Genomic DNA, 17,153 nt, shown 5'->3' with positions numbered 1-17,153 from the left:
AGAGGTGAGGTGGTAAGGGGTGACCCATCATTTTTACTAACCCATGGGCCAAACAAGAGACCTTAGGTTTTTATTTAGAATAAAATCATTATTTTGAGGGTTTTGGACCCGTAAACCCATTTTGATAAAATAATGCATTTTTTAGCCTTTTTTGAGTAGAGCCCGTTCAAATTGGTGTGTCTACAAGAATCTATCGAGTTCTGCTTGACCTTACATAATTGATGGTTATTATACCATTTTGTATCAATTGTTTCACAAATTCATGTCTAAGACTCATATGTCTAGATGTACAATAGCAAATACATGTGCAAATACTTTTTTTTTTTTGCTAAACAAGCAAGAATTTATATTAAATATAAGAGGAATTACATTTGCCAAGGGTTTGGGATATTCAATTGATCACCCCTAAACGCATTACGAGTGAAGAAAGGAAAATCAGAAACATTATGAAAAATAAGTGTAGAAGACGTTTAGGAGGCATAATAGGCTAGCGCATCAGTTGTACTATTAGCTTCCCTGTAAACATGTCTAATGTCCCATTATATTTGATCCAAACTCTTCAAAACCTTGAAGAAAATAAACTCGAGATGCCATGGGAGGTTTCCACCCTTGGTTGCATCAACTAACAACTTTGAATCTGACTCAATAATGATTTTTGACCCCGTCATGAAAGATAATTCCAACCCAAAAAGCAGAATGTTAAACTCCGCAGAATTGTTTGTTCCCTCACCGAGACAACAATAAGCAGCCTTAACTAACTCTCCTGCATGGTTTCGTAAGATACATCCTGCCCCAGCCTTTCCAGGATTCCTTAAGCTTCAACTATCTATATTCAGTTTGAACCAACCCAACGGTGATTTAATCCAATTCACTACTGCAAAAGATGATGGAGACGATTTGTGATTATGAATAAAACAGAGTTCAGTGATCCACTTCTGTACTTTCTTCAAAATAACATCTTTGAAGCAATTTTTTCCTTCAAATATCGCAGCATTACAAGCCAACCATAGTTCCCATAACAGCAACCAAGGAACCATTTTAGAGATCCAACTAGAAGAGCTCTTACAAGCCTGGATCATAAAAGAAATCAGCCCTCCTCGAGGGATTGGCAATGCATAAACTCCATAGGTTTTAGTCCGTAAATCTTTGGTGAAAACGCAGCTGAAGAATAAGTGGTGTATTTCTTCTTCATGAACTTTACAAAAAACGCATCGAGTAGGACCACCTTCTTTTTCTCCTAAATGAATCAACTGGTAAAACTAAATGCATTACTTTCCAACTAAAAACCTGAATTTTTTGCTTGGCATTTAGATTTCCAAACAAGTCGCCATTTAGAATGGTTTATACCCTTAGATCTAATGCAATTCCACGATGAATGTTTGGTGAATATATCGTTTGTGGTTGGAATCCAAATCGCCTTGTCTATTCTCCCCTGGTCCACTTCTATATTTTTACAAAATTGAGCAGCCTCCAAATCGTGAAGAGCTTCAATTTTCCAGATACCATTATTCCACACATCACACAACATAGATAAATTTTGAGCGTTCAGGAACATCTCCACCAAAGCACCCTGACCCCTCCAGTTGTGATACAAAAATGACATTTTAGATCATGTCCCCACTATGAATCTAGAATTCTGCAATAATGTGGACGTAACCTTAACCATTGATTTCCAAATAGGAAATGATTTTTGATCAGCCCTTAGATTGTAGAAGCTTTTCTCCTTCATGTATTTGCCTTTAATGAATTCTGACGAAAGCTCACTCTCTATTAGTAATTTCCAATAGAGTTTAAGCATGCTGGACTTATGAACCTGTTCTAGTTGTGGAAAACCCAAACCTCTCTCGTTTTTGGGTTTAGCAACTTTTGCCCATCGTAGAAGATGCATTTTATTTTTATCTTCACTATTCCCCCCAAAGAAAATTGGCAAAGTGACTCTCAATCATACTGGTAATAGATTTTGGAATAGGTAAATGGGGATAGAGTCCAAAACGTGCTTCAAAAGGGCCATTCTTCCACCATCTGATAGGAGCTTAGATTTCCAGCCTTCGGTCTTCTTTAAAATTTTATCAACAAGGGATCCGCAACTTTCTCTAGTAATTCGAGAATTAGTTAAAGGGACACCCAAATAATTAGTGGGCAAGTTACCTTCACCGAACTTTATAGTATCCTTATCCATTTTACTTCCTTGCCCATTGTTGCAAAGGTGGTAAACTTAGATTCCATTATGAACTGCGATATACACATTTTTATCTTAGATGCAAAAGAAAATTGTATTCCCACTAATAGTAAACATTCTTCAGATCTAGATTTATTGTCTCATGCACTCTTACTCCAACTAGCATCGATATATTTTTTTTTTCTTCTCATTCAAACCAGATTGTCGGTATAACCAAAGTTTATATCTTTCTAAGGTATCCAAAATTTCTATCAATTTCTTATGTGTTCCACACTAGGATTACTAGTAAATTAGCTCCACTTACAAATATAAAAACAATATATATAGTATTGCACAATGCAAAACATAAATCAAACTTCTAGTTGCACTAGCATATTCAAATTGTGACACATATCTATCAAAAAATTTATTTTTATTTAACATTGGAATCAAAATGGTTATTAAATTCTTCAAATTCAAGATCCTTGAATTTAAAACAAAAAATTCTCAATAAATTGTCCTTGACTCAATGCATAACCCCCACTATTCTTTATCATCAACATTTTTTAAATCAAATAATTAGGCAATTAGAAATTTATTCGTACATTGTTCTTTTACCTTATATTTGTACTCCAATGCATTTTTATTTGACTTTTGGTGTTGGAGAAAACATGCATAGAGACTATTACACAATGTGACCATGAAAGAGAAGTTCATCTTTTTCACATTTCTTCCCATCTTCTCTAATCATCAAATCGATCTAGTTTCCAATTCTCATTGTATTATTTTGGTTGTAGACAAGCTAGTTACCAACTCCATAAAATAAAAATAAAGTTTCAAAATTGTTGGAAAAATAGAGTCTTAGAAAATGAAGAAAAACTCTAATTTTAGGATTTTGAGGTGCAAAAAGATCGCTTTCTTTAAGGCTTTATTTATCCCCACTCATAGACAAGTTTCTTGACGGGTTACCAGTAAAATAGCCTCGAGGATACAACAAAGGCATTGTGAGAATTTGCAATCAAGAATCTTGATAATTCTTCTTATAAATTCTCCTATGAAACAATATGTATTCTCCGACTTTATAATCCGAGAAAACTAAAATGCTCCATAATTTGTTGGAAAACTCTAGTTGAATTCTAAAAAACACAAAGTTAAATTCTCAAAAACTTTTTGTGATTTGGCCTAAATGCCAATCCTATTTATAGAGATTGAAGGGACTCTTAAATGTCTCTCCATAAAGACACTTGAACAAAGAATGTGTCCTTTCATGAATAGTCAAGAGATATATCCAATCATGAATAACCAAAAGGCATATCTCATTCATGAAAACCCAAAGGACATTACTCTCCATAAATAACCTACCATTTGCATCTGTTGAAAATTTTATTTAATCAAAAAATAGATTTTATAAAATAAAATCTCAACAATAAAAATATTAAATAACCATCATGAAAGTAGCCTAAATCAATCGTCTATGCTAAGCTAAAAAGTTTTGTAAAATATTAAATAAATTAAGAGAAATACGTACTTGTCACTTTACTGGCATAGAATCGAAAATTTAGAAGATACATAAGATCTCATACTGACCTGCAAATTCGATATTTGACCTTGTCTTCAATATATTCAACAGAATATAGATCCCACAAATTCACCATTTTACCCTTTTAGTTACTATCTTTAGAAACTGTAGAAAAAATTATTAATATAATAGAAGAGAAATTTCATGTTCAATAATGTAGGGCAAACTAATAATTTAAGTTGTGTTGTCTAGTTCAAGTTCTCACACATGAAAGTCTCAAGCATTTTTAGGTTTTAAATAAACAAACCAACAAAGCTCCACCAACACAATAATTCAAAATGATAATTGAATAATCTATCACATTAAGAAGTTTGAAGAGTTCAGGTTGAAGATTTGTGGTTGATTGTTTCCATAACCACTGATCCCTTCTCTCTGATTCTGTTGGTCTTGTTGTGGCTGCAATTTCTGTTGGACTTCTTGAAGCAGTTAGAGATTCATCAATCTTTCTCTCTCTTCCTTCAACTGTTCATTTTTAACTACAATATTCAACCCATCAACTTTTTCAGTTTCAGTAAAACTTTTATAATTTCATTTGTTCATAAAGATGAAGAGATTGGAAGATACGACCTATAAAAAATGGGAACTTTGTTTTTGACATTAAGGACTCGAGAAAACGGGTCTAAAACTAACATTTTAATGACAAAAAATCTGAGATTAGCTATATTTTATGGATCTCAATATTGACCTATTGAGGAAAAACATATAAGAATGATCATAAGTTGGCCATTAAAGCATAACACAATAGAAAGTTGATTCAAATAACCTTGAAAAACCCAACAAAAGACCAATGATGTGAGAAATGGTACTATGGTAAATGTGAAATAGTAATATGTAGAAACAATGGCCATGTTTGGATACTAGGAGCTGAACAAATGTGTCAAAGAGCAGGAGTAACTCAACGTAGGAGTTAATTATCCAAACGACTTCTAACCCCCCACAAGAGTTAGAAGTAGCCAAGGAGTTCTATCCAAACACCTACATAGATTTTGAAACACCTAATGAATCCATGAAGATTACTTAAGGGAATGTTTCAATGCGTATGTCTTCGTTATGGGGATTTTCCTAACAAGAACAGGTCATTTAAAAATGTTAATCCATTTGAAAGTAAACCATATATGATTTGATAATTAAATTTAAGTTGTCTATTTTGTGTTACTTTATCAAAATCTACACTACATAAGGCTAGGAATTTTATAATAAAGGGCTTAATAACCTGATTTACCCTCCTAGAAAGCTAGTGTTTAATCTCCCATGAAAAATATTATAGTGAAAATTAAGTCCTTTAACAATCCTACAAATAGACCATATTTTTTTTCTCCCTAAGCTGGAAAGATTTGTATAGTTTTGTAAAATAGTACATAAATTCAGAGAAATGCCTCTTAATTTACAAGCTCAGAATAAAATTTTTGCAAGATCCATAAGATCTCTCTTATATCATCAAAAAATAATTTTAAGTAATGAAATATCATCTATGATTATTGCAGCATGTCTTTTCCACCAAACACCAGATAAATCAAAGCATATTTTGTAAATATTTCTTAACATGTAATTTTAGTTATTTATCAATAATTTTAAATTTAAAAAAAAAAATTGAATTTATATCTAGCAATGATCGATCAAAGAATTACCATCTTTAATTGCTATCTCATTTATTAGACGGCATATCCTTTCCTTTATTACTTGATTTTCGGTCTTTACTATCATCCTCTGGGTATTATAGTGATTCCGTTGCGCAGTGAGGAAGTCTACCTCTACCTGTACACCAAATTAAGAAAACAAATAAATAAATATATTCTTAGTTTCGCATCAACTAAGTAACCACGGAAAATCTTTTTTGGGAAATGGAGAAAGATCTAAATGAGAATCCTCCCTCCCCGGGAAGGGGATGTACTTTTTCATAGATAGTAGCTCGCGAAAGAGCTCTGGAAGAGGATGACAATGGCCAAAACCCTTTGGGTGAAAGCAATCTCCAACCATTCAAGAACTCTTCAATTCATTTTCAAGAACTAGTTTAATGAAGTTAAAGAGGTCTGTGCAAGCATAGAACACAATCCAAATTCAATTTTTTAGAATTAATAGTTGGTTAGAGACTCCTACAATTTAGGAGGACTATCTGATAAACCTCTCGTTCCGTAGGATGAAGGAAGCTTCACTTATAATGAAAGGATGAATTGGCTTAAGATTCTATTTTGTATTTGGATATTCAGGTTAGGGGAAGGAAGAAAGCTAGAATACTGGAAATGTTAGTCCAATTTGGGATTGTCCAAAATGACAATATCTCTTGATGATTTTTTGCAATCATCGGTATCACATGGAATGTCAGATTTATTTTGAAAACCTCAACTTAATCTCGATTGACGAAGATAATGAAGGAGAATCATCCGTTGTTCATTGAAATTCAAGAGCTAATGTCTAAGAAGCCGATTAATTTCAAAAAAAGTTATCAAATTATGTAGGAGCCGCTGTTGGTTTTTTCCAATGATGGGGTTTCGAAGTGTGGGTCACTACGGTTTTAGTGGTTCGGTTCTTCCTCTCAAATAAAGCTTCTATTCCTGGGCTCATCCTTACAGGACTATGTTCTCTTTTTCTTGGATTGATTCTTTTGGGACACCTTCGATTCAACACGTAGGACTTTCTGACCCTCAACTCAACCAGTTGCACGTAGGACTTTCTGAGGGCGCGGTGCATGTGACTGAGGATACCCACCATAAACACACACAAAAATAACAAAAAAGTGCTGAATAAAATTTCAGTTGAGGGGCTGTGCCTATTTTCAGGGAAGGAAATAGTACTACCGCTGATGTTCTTCCCAAGATGGGAGCTGAGATATGGCAATAACTCATTTAATTTATCTAATTTTAGATCATTCATGTATGGTTGATCCCTTGTCTTTGTCTTTAATTAGGCTTGTATTTTAAGGAATTTATTCCTTCGTAATATTTTCCAAATTTTTAATACAATTAGCCAAAATAAATAAATATATAAATAACCATGGAAAATAAAGTAGTTGATTTACCTTCAACTCGTTTGCTTTTCTTTCCAGTTCAGTGATACGCTCTTGCTTTCTGATCCTCGACCTCTGTGCAGATTCGCGATTCGATAGGATCCTTCAAGCAAATAAATAAGGGAAAGAAAAAAAAAAAAAACTAAGAGTTCATTCATTTAAATAAGTAGGAATTAACTTTTAATTCATATTATTTATTTTTTATGAAAGAAGAAAGTTGAAAGTTGGTAGAATGGTTTGAAGGAACATGCATGGGTCCACCTTTTCAGTCGTTTAGGATCCATATTAGGTCCAGCATTGATGGGATTCTGAGCCATATTATCCAACTGTGGTGAACTGTTCTCAGTTGTATTGATTTTATCCTCCATACTCGCAATTGGTTCCGATATCACACGATGACCAGGAAGAGATTGATGGCCAACCGATGTATCGATCGAAGTGGATGAACCACCCACATTAATGCAGTTGTCATGCTTTTGACTTAATGGATCATCAGCCGAATTCATTTCATGTGTAGATTGCAAAACGGATTTCATCGTTTTTGTGGTATCTTCCATTAATTCTTAGCACTGTAATACCTGTAAAATAAAGCAATAAAAAGTGTAAAAACACTTGAGGAAATAAAAGGAAAATCACAGTACTAGCTAGTAATATCGTCGCAAGGTCTAAATCATTGGATGGTCCTCAAAATCTGTGTAATGAGAATCTCAAAGAACATCAATACATTAGAGTTTAGAACAAAGTAGGACAGGTAGAAGACTTCTACACTTCATCTGTGTCCTCATGATATAAATGGAGGGAAAGGAGGAGAGAAAATATGTTAAGTAAAATAAAATAAATAAATTTTATTTCACTCCAAGTTACATTTTTAAAACCAAACACATAATATAGTTAATTTCTCCTACAAAAATCCCTCTTATTTTTTTAAGATTAGTTTAGTTATATTGAATTTATTATAAATACCAAAATTATGGAGTTACCTAAAAATGAACTATGACTAACACAAAGCACAAGGTGGTTCCATTACCTAAAAATGTTAAATGCTTTCGATAATTGGAAGAATATAAATAAAAAAACAAAACAAAACAAAAACTAGAGTGTGTCTAATGAGTGAGACTATGGTGATCAAAGGTTGCTTCCTTGTTTGATTTGTAATTTTATCATATGTTCCATTTTACATTGAAATTTTTTTTTTTTTTATTATTTAGTTTTGATACAAATTGAATTGAATGGAATAATTAGGGAAAAAAAATCATCGTAAAAATCATTCTCTCTGCATTTGACAAGTAATAATTTTCATTTTTTCTTTTTATAAGCATCGTGATATATAAAATTTCTGAACATTAATGGATTAAGTCATTTCGTTTGGTTAGATAATAATTAGGGTTTGTGAATTTTTAACATCTTCAAATGTTTCCTCATCAATTTGATAGCTATTATTTTCTTCATGCCATTATATTCACTCATTGTATCTAGTAGAGGTAAATGATCTCATGCATTGGTTCTTAACAACTAAATAGAAAAGGTATCAAATGAGATCGAAAATAATAAAAAATAAAAAATAAAAAATAATCCTTACTCTATGTCCAGTTATACGGAATTTGTTGCAGCTTTCTTAGCCTAGACTTCTATGCTGACAATCTGGTTACAAGGATTATTCAAGCAAATACACAAAACAATTAGAATTTTATTATTTAAATTTGAAAAAAAAAATATTCTTCTTTTCTTTAATAATCATGGTTTTAATACTCAAAAACTCTAAGTAGTCCACGGGAGTTTTAAAAGCATGACTATATTTTATAGGGAAGGACATTTGAAACGAACCCGAACCAAAGCTAACTCAAATCGAGCCTGGATCGACCCGTTTATTTTGGTTAGAATTTGGTTCACCTATAAGAAACCAGATCGAACCAGAACCCTAAATCGATCGAATCTTGTAAAAAATTTAAATCCCCCCTCCCAACTGTCATTAAGATTTCTCTCCAAAAATTTTACACTTTCTAAACATTTAATATTCTTTAAGAATTGTTTTAATCTAATACCAAAATTTCATATTCGATTCAATTCCAGATGGGCACTTGACTGCTCAGTCTGAATCAAACCCGAAATCAAAATTTTCGATTTGATTTTGGGTGAACACTTTTTGTTCAATTCGATTTGATTCGAGCCACTGGAATGTAACTCCCTAATATCTAAAAACCAAACAAAAATATATAAAATAAAATGAGAAATTTATACCAAGGTCGATCACACTATCCTAAGCCTTCAAGGTTCCATGTGAATAGGGAGAAAATGGGTCACCCGGGTGAGATCTAAATCTATCCATAATCTGATCCATTATTTTATTCAGACTTGGATCCAAATCAGGATCTGATCAAATTGGATTGGATCGTTCGCACTAAGATCATATCCCAATTCTTTTGTATTCACTACAACAAGACCTGACCAGATCCGCATTGCTCGATTCAGGTCTGGTCTGGTTTTAGTGAGCCATTTGTCCTCCCCCTAAATATTTTACAATTCTAACCCTTTTATTTTATTCTATTTTATTTGAATCTATGTTATAGAGAAGTAGTCAAAAAGGATATTTTGAGATATATACAAATTTAGTTCTCAAAGCCATATATCATTTGGATCGGGGCAGGTCTAAGTATCGGTTCTTATCCAACCCTAATCCGAATTGAGTTAAGGGACATTAAGATAAATCATATTTCACCCATTTTTTATTTGGATCTACCCCAAGGATCCAAATCAGCTAACTTGGATTTTTGGATAGCTGGGCCATATTTCGGGTTAAGTCTGATCCATTTTACGCCCTAATTGTGAGGGCCTATTTTAAAGGTCCCATTTGTCCTAAGAGTTAACCTGAGCCCCAGTTTTCATTTAAGAGACCCATTGGTCATATTGTCTCATCAAGCATTCTTATCCACTGGTGGGGATAAGTTCTCCTTGTCAAGATCATCAGATGACATGGAGTATTATCTCCATCAGATGGCTTCAAATCAATGTTATTATTCCACGACCTCTTACTATGACCAGTGATTTTGATTATTAAGATGTCAAGATCTATACGGTGTACTTACCTTGGTGGCCCAGTCTACACTAAGCCAAGTAGACCAGATGCCTAGAGAGAGTTCCCTAACAATCACACCTACAAGCAAAGGATAACAAATTTAAAAATGTCCAACTTAAGAAATCAAAAGGAGATATATTATAATCGATCAACTTAGGAAATCCCTAGAGATTGAGTTGACTAGCTAGAGTCATCTCGTCTCACATGACATAAATCATTTTACTTAATTTATAATTATTTATTATTACATATTTATATTAAAATATAATTTCTTAAGAAAGAAGTCGATCAAATTCTTGGCCACAAGATCATATTTCTATTTTCTTATAAAAAAATTAAATAGAAAAAAATCAAATCAACTTGTACGAGATTTACGAACTCCACCAATATTTTCAAAAATATTTGACAAGTAATATCAGATCTCATACGAGTCAATGTGAAGAATGATACAAATTGTAAACCTTGCTCATTCACGAAGGATACCAAGATGACTCAGATGAATCATCTTCATTTCAGACATCCATGAAACCATGTACCATGGAATATGGGATGATGATTCTTATGGATCATCAATACCTTTGAAATAATGTTGCTAAAGTATGGGGATGCTATTACGTTGGTCAATAGACCCCTAAAACATAAAGAAAATGAGTAAAGAAAAAGAGAAAAAGAAAAGAAAAGGAAGCTATTACCTAGGTCAGTAGACCACTATATACTCACAATGAGGGAGAGAGGGAGAGGGAGAGGGAGAGAGAGAGAGACTGCGTAGGTGCTTCCGTGCTTGGCTTCTCAGTGCTTAAATAGAAGAGCTGTATGTAAGAAAACCGTCTATTACCGGTCTTCTGCCCTCAGGTTTTAACACGTGTCAATCTTTATCATTGAAAACTTGAAGTAGCCGATTATTTGTAAAGAACGTGCTCAAATAGACCTGAACGCAAAACTAGGGTTTTGTGGGGCTTCGGTCATATCTGTTATACAAACATTTACACACGCGCATCTCGATGAATTATGAGGATGACAAAGGCCCCCAAAACCTAAGTGCTCGCATAAGATAAGAAGAAATATTTAACTACATACCGAAAATATCCACTGGTTCCTTCCTTGAATGTATTATTATTTTAGGACAGTTTAATCATTATAATTAAAGGTCATTATTCCTTTTTTGCTCTGACAACGTGGCATATCTTCTTTGTGGGCCTCGTCTTAAGCCAGCTTGGTTTATTAATGTGGGAGGATTTTGTGAATAAATCATAGATAATATAGAGGGAAAAAATAGTTTTGCTGGAATGACATTTTGGGGAGAGAAAAATGACATTTTGATGTGGTGGTGTGCATATAATCATAGAAGCTTTTTACTCGTATCTCAAGGAAAAGCATTTACGGTTATGTGCACGCCACATGACAAAATGTCATTTTTGTCACCCCCAAAAATGCCACTCCAACATTGGTAGGGGAAAAAAAAAAAGCTGTCATGTAGAGGTAGCCAATAAAATGGAATGAAGATACCTTCGTCTAGTAACACTTTTAAGTAATATTTATACCAAACCATTAAGAGTAGTGATAATATGACGCCCCCATCAAAGAACCATAGATCATTTGCCTCGGGATATGCTGAACCATAAATCTTTTTTTGTGTATCCCAAGGCAATTGATCTACGGTTCTGTGATGTGGGCATAGAGGGCATTTGTTAGAGAAGAGCGTCATATCATCACAGTTCAACCATTAACGAAGGACAAACAAAGAACGGTCAACTTTAGACACATCCAGTATATTTTGATGTAGATAAAATTTAACCAGTCCTGGTACACAGTTGACACGGCAAGGGCACAAAACCGCACATTTGTTTCTTGTGTATCTCGATGAAACGATATGTGATTATGTGCCCCTGCCACGTCAGCCATGTACCCAAATGCATACCAAGACCGCATGCATTCATCATTATTCTTTGATGTATGATCATGCCTGCATGATGTAGATAAAATTTAACCATCGATTAATTATCGATCAAAAGAAGTAGATGCATTGGTTGTTAAAGATGGGATATCCTAACATACTATTCAATGATGGAGTAAAAATTTAGTCTTCGATAGATTATAGATCGAAACTAGTAGATGCATTCATTACAAGTGATGAGATAACCTTATGTACATTTTATGTGATGAGTAAAAAATTAGCCGTTGATTGATTATTGATCAAAAAATGTAGACATGCATTACTAACGCTAAGAAATCCTGACATAATGTTCTTTGATGGAGTAAAAATTTAACCGATAATCAGTTATCGATCGAAAAAAGTAAATGCATTGATAACTAACAATGAGATATCCTGACATATTATTCTATGATGGAGTCAAAATTTAGACATATATTGATTGTCTATCAAACAAGTAGATATGCATTGATTACTAACAATGAGAAATCTTTACATACCGTTCTATTATAGAGTCAAAATGTAGCCATCAATTGATTATATATATAAGTAGATGCATTGATTATCAATGGTGATGACATGGGTACGCGGTGGTGGGTACGTGGCAAGGGCACCTGTAGACACCTCATTTTTGTATCTACCTAATTCGACAATTCGTCACCTGGTTATCGTGAATTCCTAATGATGAGCGTAAAGAACTCAAAGGCTTGTAGTACTATCCCTAATTCCCTCCATTTTCAATCTTTTCATCTCCCTACTCGTTACGACTTGATATAGAAATTTACACACGCTTAGGATCGCTACACCTTACACCTGATTTAGCAAGCATGTACATTTAGGTTGGCTACACAGTCCGATAACCTAGAGACCTCGCTACGCTAGGAAAACATGACTTTGAAACTTAGAAATTATCACGTCGGAACTGAAAGAAACTTCACATTAAAATTCGTAAAAATCTGAAAAAATTGACAAAATGATAAAAATACCCCTTATAAATTTTGGACTTCGAAAGTACCTCCAATGCACTCAGAACATGATTTCGAGTCTAACGGGACCCAAATCGACGAAAACAGATAAATTTAGAAAAAGTCATAAAAATGATCGAAATGCCCATCAACCTCCAAACTCAACTTAAAGATCTCAATCCTTAGGAAAATGTAATAAAAATCGAAATCTAATTAAAAATCCAATTTAAACTAAAAAATAATATTCAAATTAAAAAATTAAACAATTCAAATAAAAAAAATCCAAACAATTAAAATTAAACAATTCAAATTAAGAAATCCAAATAATTAAAATTAAAATTAAAATCAAAAAATCAAAATTTAATTAAGCAATCAAACTTAATAAAAAAAATTAAAAATCATTTAACCAATCAAAATCAAATCGACCAACATTGACCAACCGATCGAATAAAAATATCACTCCATCAACTAAAATCAATATAATTAAAATTCAAAATTGAACTCAATCAACCAAATCAAATTAAAATCCGAAATAAAATACAAATTAAATTTTTAACCAAACCCAAAACAAAGTTAATCAAATAATAAAAATCAAAATTAAAAAATCAACCAATAAAAAATCGAAACAAAACCAATCGATCGACCAACCAAAATTCAACAACAAGAGACCACTAACGTGGTACGAGTAGTGGGGAAGCTCCACCATCATTCTCCTAAAAGGGAATCAAAAACAAGAGAAGAAAAATACGTGTTAATTGAAAAAAAAAGGAGAAAGAAAATTAAAAAAATTAGAAAGAGAAAAAAAATCAAAATAGAAAGTTGGTTTTTATTTAAAGAGAGAATGTTTTCTCTCTTGGGAGGACTTCTTCTTCTTCCTTCACGTCTTCTTTTCTAACGCCAAGGTCTCTCTCTTCTCTCCCTCACTCTCAGACTTTCTTCTTCCCCAACGAAAGTTCCTGCAACAGCCCCTCCCCCATTGAACCTGCAAATCCCGTTCTACAACTCACCACACATCTTCATCTTCTTCAACCTTATCATCCCTAACGCCCCAGCCCCCTCTCTTTCTCTGTTAGTTGTTGTACCAGCGCCCCCGACCATTGAACTTGTACTTACATCCAGCCACCCTTGCTGCCCTTTCCTTCTTCTCCAATAAAATATGCATCACCTCCACAACAAAATCAACGATTTTCACCTCATTCATCTCTCTCTGCCTTCTTGTTGCCCCCTTCGTTAACTCCATTAAACCTCACGCCCTCAACACAGCCACTGCAAGAGCCCTCCATAGAAGCCCTCCTTATCATCTCTCATCTTAGGTTCTAGCACATCCACAACATCCTCACAGCATTGCAACATTTGTTGTTGCACTTCATCACCTCTCTCACTTCTCTCTTACGTTTTCCAACAACAATCACATCTCTGCAACAGCCCCCCTCATAAAAAACGTGGTTGTTACAGCCATCTTTCAACCCTCCTTTTACTTTCTCAGCCCCTTCTCTCTTTCCACGTTATCTTCTGCAAGGTCTTCTTGGACGGATTTGGATTATCATCCTTGCCCTCACACCCATCTCCAGTGCCCACGCAGCACTTCATCATAAATCTACCTCTCTGCCCAGTCTTCTTCTTCAATCGATATCCTAATACTGGGTATTCACAGCCTTTGGGTCCTCCCTGAAGGAATCAACTCATCATCTTTTTCTATTAGATAAGTTTATTTTGGTTCATTTTTATTTTCATTCTTGTTTTTTTTTTTTTTATGGCATAATTTATTGCATGTTGATAGGATTAGAAAAACGTTTTTAGGTTTTTTTTATGTTTTTATTTGTTTGTGTTTCAATAGGGTTAGGAGAATGTTTTTATTTTTTTAATTTTTATGTTTCTATTTGTTTTTTACATATTGATAAAGTTGGTAGAATATTTTTTTATGCCTTTGTTTTATATGTTTATTTTATTTTACATGTTTGTTTTACGTGGGTGTCATTTTTTTTTTTTTTTGCATATTAATAGGATAGGATAATTTACTTAGACATTTTTCTAGGTTTTATTTGTTTTTGCATATTGATAGGATTAGGGGGATATTGTTATGCCTCACCTTTTTTTATTACTTTTTTCTATTTTGTTTTTGCATGTTAGTATTAGGAGATTGTCATTGTTCAAATGCTATGATCATTGTGCCCGAATTTGATTCGTATGACTCATGATGATATTCAATTTTCTTGCAATGGGGTTGGAAAATATACTTTTATGATAAGTTGCTGATGAGTTTAGAATTAGTCCATGAATTAATGTACCCCTTAACATGATAAACATGCATGTCCCTGGATGCTAATTGTTTTGAAAAGTTTGAGAATTATGCTTGCATGCATGTTTAGTTACTTTGAGAATCGGATAAATATGGATTTTTTTCTCAAATTTAGAAATTTTGTATGCATCGATATTTATAGATCTCCAATTTGGTAAGTATGGTATTATGGACTTTTTTCTTGTTATTTCGTAAATTTCTAATTTGGTAATTCGTCATAAGTTCATAGTTTTCTAATTCGGAAACTCCTACTCATGATTTTGTGTTAAAAAATCAATATTTGGAATGTTCTAATCTGATAATTGCATGATTTTCTATTTTGGAAAAAACATACATTTATAAGTTTCTATTTTGGAAATCTCATGTTTTAGCAATTTTTCAATTCGGAAGATTTTGTATTTTTCCATTTGGAAAGTTCATGCTCATAGATTCTGAAATTGCTAATTCAAAAATTCGATCTTTATGAAGACTTTTTATTTTGGGAGGATTAGGTTTATATACTTCTAATTTTGGTAACTCATTGTATATTTTTCAAATTCTAGATTAGAAAAATTCAAATTCCTAGTTTAGAAACTTCACGAGTTCCTATTTAACAGTTTTGGTATTTATGATCTTTCCTACTTGGAGAACGTTATAGGAGTTTTCAATTTTGGATAATTTGAAAATGTTGCCATGTGAATTGTAGAATGTAAGATGTGATACAAGGCTTTTTCAAAATTCAATGAGCAATCATGTAATAATTGAAGGATTCTAGTCATAGGATTTGTTTGACAAACCCCACATAAATTGATGATGATGATTGGACTGTAACCTTGATCGTAGTCTTTGTATGTCGACTATAGGATGATTTTGAATCGTAGTAGAGATCGATCATATTGATCGGGCATGTTCGATGCCTAACACCTTCCGAAACCCGTAATCTGACCCCTTACCCATCTCTTTGATCCGTAGATCAACCCATATCCATTTGGAGTTATTTATGGTTCCTAGACCTAAACTAGGTGGCGACTCCTATTTCTTAAAAGTCCCCCATTTAATAATTCGGACCCTTATCCACTATTTAGTGAAGATGGGTCGAGGCGATTTCAACACTGAACCGCACATCTTTTTCTTATGTATGGAAGCTCCTCGACACTTTTTCATTAAATAGTCAAAAAAAAGTATTTAGTGATGAAATGGGGGATTTTTTTAGAATTGGAAGTCACCCCCTAGTTTAGGTCTAGGAATCATAAATAACTTTAAAGCAGATTCGGATCGGTCTCCGGGTAAGAGAAATGGGTAAGGGGTCAAATTATGAATTTCGGAAGTTGTTAGGCATCAAAACCACTCGATTGAGATGATCGATCTCTTCTACCATCCAAAATTATCCTATGGCCAATGGGCAAAGACTAGAGTCAAGCTAGGGTCCAATCATCATCAATTTACATCAAATTTGCTAAATAAATCCTTCAGTTAAAATTCTCTAAATATCGCACAATGCCTCGAATTCCGTACATAAAAGAAAAAAACGTGAGAAAACCTAAATCTTGATCTATGCCCTAAGGCTCACGTGGTAATTTTCTTCGAAATAAATTTTAATTAAAAAGTCAACATGTTTGAAAACTTCCCAAATATGCTTCAATGTGCACATGCATACTTCCCAAATATGCTTCAATTTGCACATGCATAAGCAATTTTCAATTCAATCCAATAATGAAACATGCATAAGTAATTACCAAATTGGTCTGACATCAAAACATGCATAAATACATATCAAATCAGTTCAATGTCAAAACATGCATAAATAATTACCAATTTGATTAATTACCATAATATGTACAAATTAATTTTTCAAATTAGTAAGTTTCATCATGTGCATACAAAGTTGGATTCATTAATACTACATATGTGTGAAAAAATCTGAATTGGCAAAATTCATAATTATCAAACCGGCTAAACGCAAATAAATACGAACCTTCTAAATTCACAATATATAAAAAAAAATATCATGTGTGATTACCAAATTGACGAAATATGAATACTCATGAATTTCCAAATCGAGAAAAATCAATATCCCCTAAAATCACCAAAGTGACAAAGTATCGAGATACACAAATTTTCAAATAGGCAAAAATCAATACCACATAAAATTACCAAATTGATAAA

General features: G+C 33.2%; 1 protein-coding gene across 1 annotated transcript; it reads right to left on the bottom strand.

The window, feature by feature from the left end:
* Window positions 1-4,084: 4,084 nt before the first annotated feature.
* Window positions 4,085-9,869, bottom strand: LOC147395621 (uncharacterized). Its single transcript, XM_086449988.1, has 6 exons — window positions 9,825-9,869; window positions 8,321-8,382; window positions 7,003-7,319; window positions 6,754-6,844; window positions 5,366-5,492; window positions 4,085-4,213 (listed from the first exon to the last, which is right to left on the bottom strand). The coding sequence occupies exons 3-6, from the start codon at window positions 7,296-7,298 to the stop codon at window positions 4,164-4,166; spliced, it is 564 nt and encodes a 187-aa protein (XP_086306114.1). The 5' UTR covers window positions 7,299-7,319; window positions 8,321-8,382; window positions 9,825-9,869; the 3' UTR covers window positions 4,085-4,163.
* Between the last annotated feature and the right edge of the window lie 7,284 nt (window positions 9,870-17,153).

The sequence above is a fragment of the Akebia trifoliata genome, chromosome 8, assembly GCF_017979445.1.
Source record: "Akebia trifoliata isolate Shusen 1 chromosome 8, ASM1797944v1, whole genome shotgun sequence".
Taxonomy (NCBI): domain Eukaryota; kingdom Viridiplantae; phylum Streptophyta; class Magnoliopsida; order Ranunculales; family Lardizabalaceae; genus Akebia; species Akebia trifoliata.
Note: the sequence above shows the minus strand (reverse complement) of the source record. Positions and strands in the feature narration are given on the sequence as shown.

Coding starts and splice junctions, on each gene's coding strand:
- LOC147395621 (XM_086449988.1), bottom strand. CDS start 7,298: ATGGAAGATACCACAAAAACGATGAAATCCGTTTTGCAATCTACACAT. Junction 5,493..6,753: donor GAAAAGCAAACGAGTTGAAG/GTAAATCAACTA, acceptor TTTGGTGTACAG/GTAGAGGTAGACTTCCTCAC. Junction 4,214..5,365: donor TGAGATAGCAATTAAAGATG/GTAATTCTTTGA, acceptor TGAATATTGTAG/TTAAAAATGAACAGTTGAAG.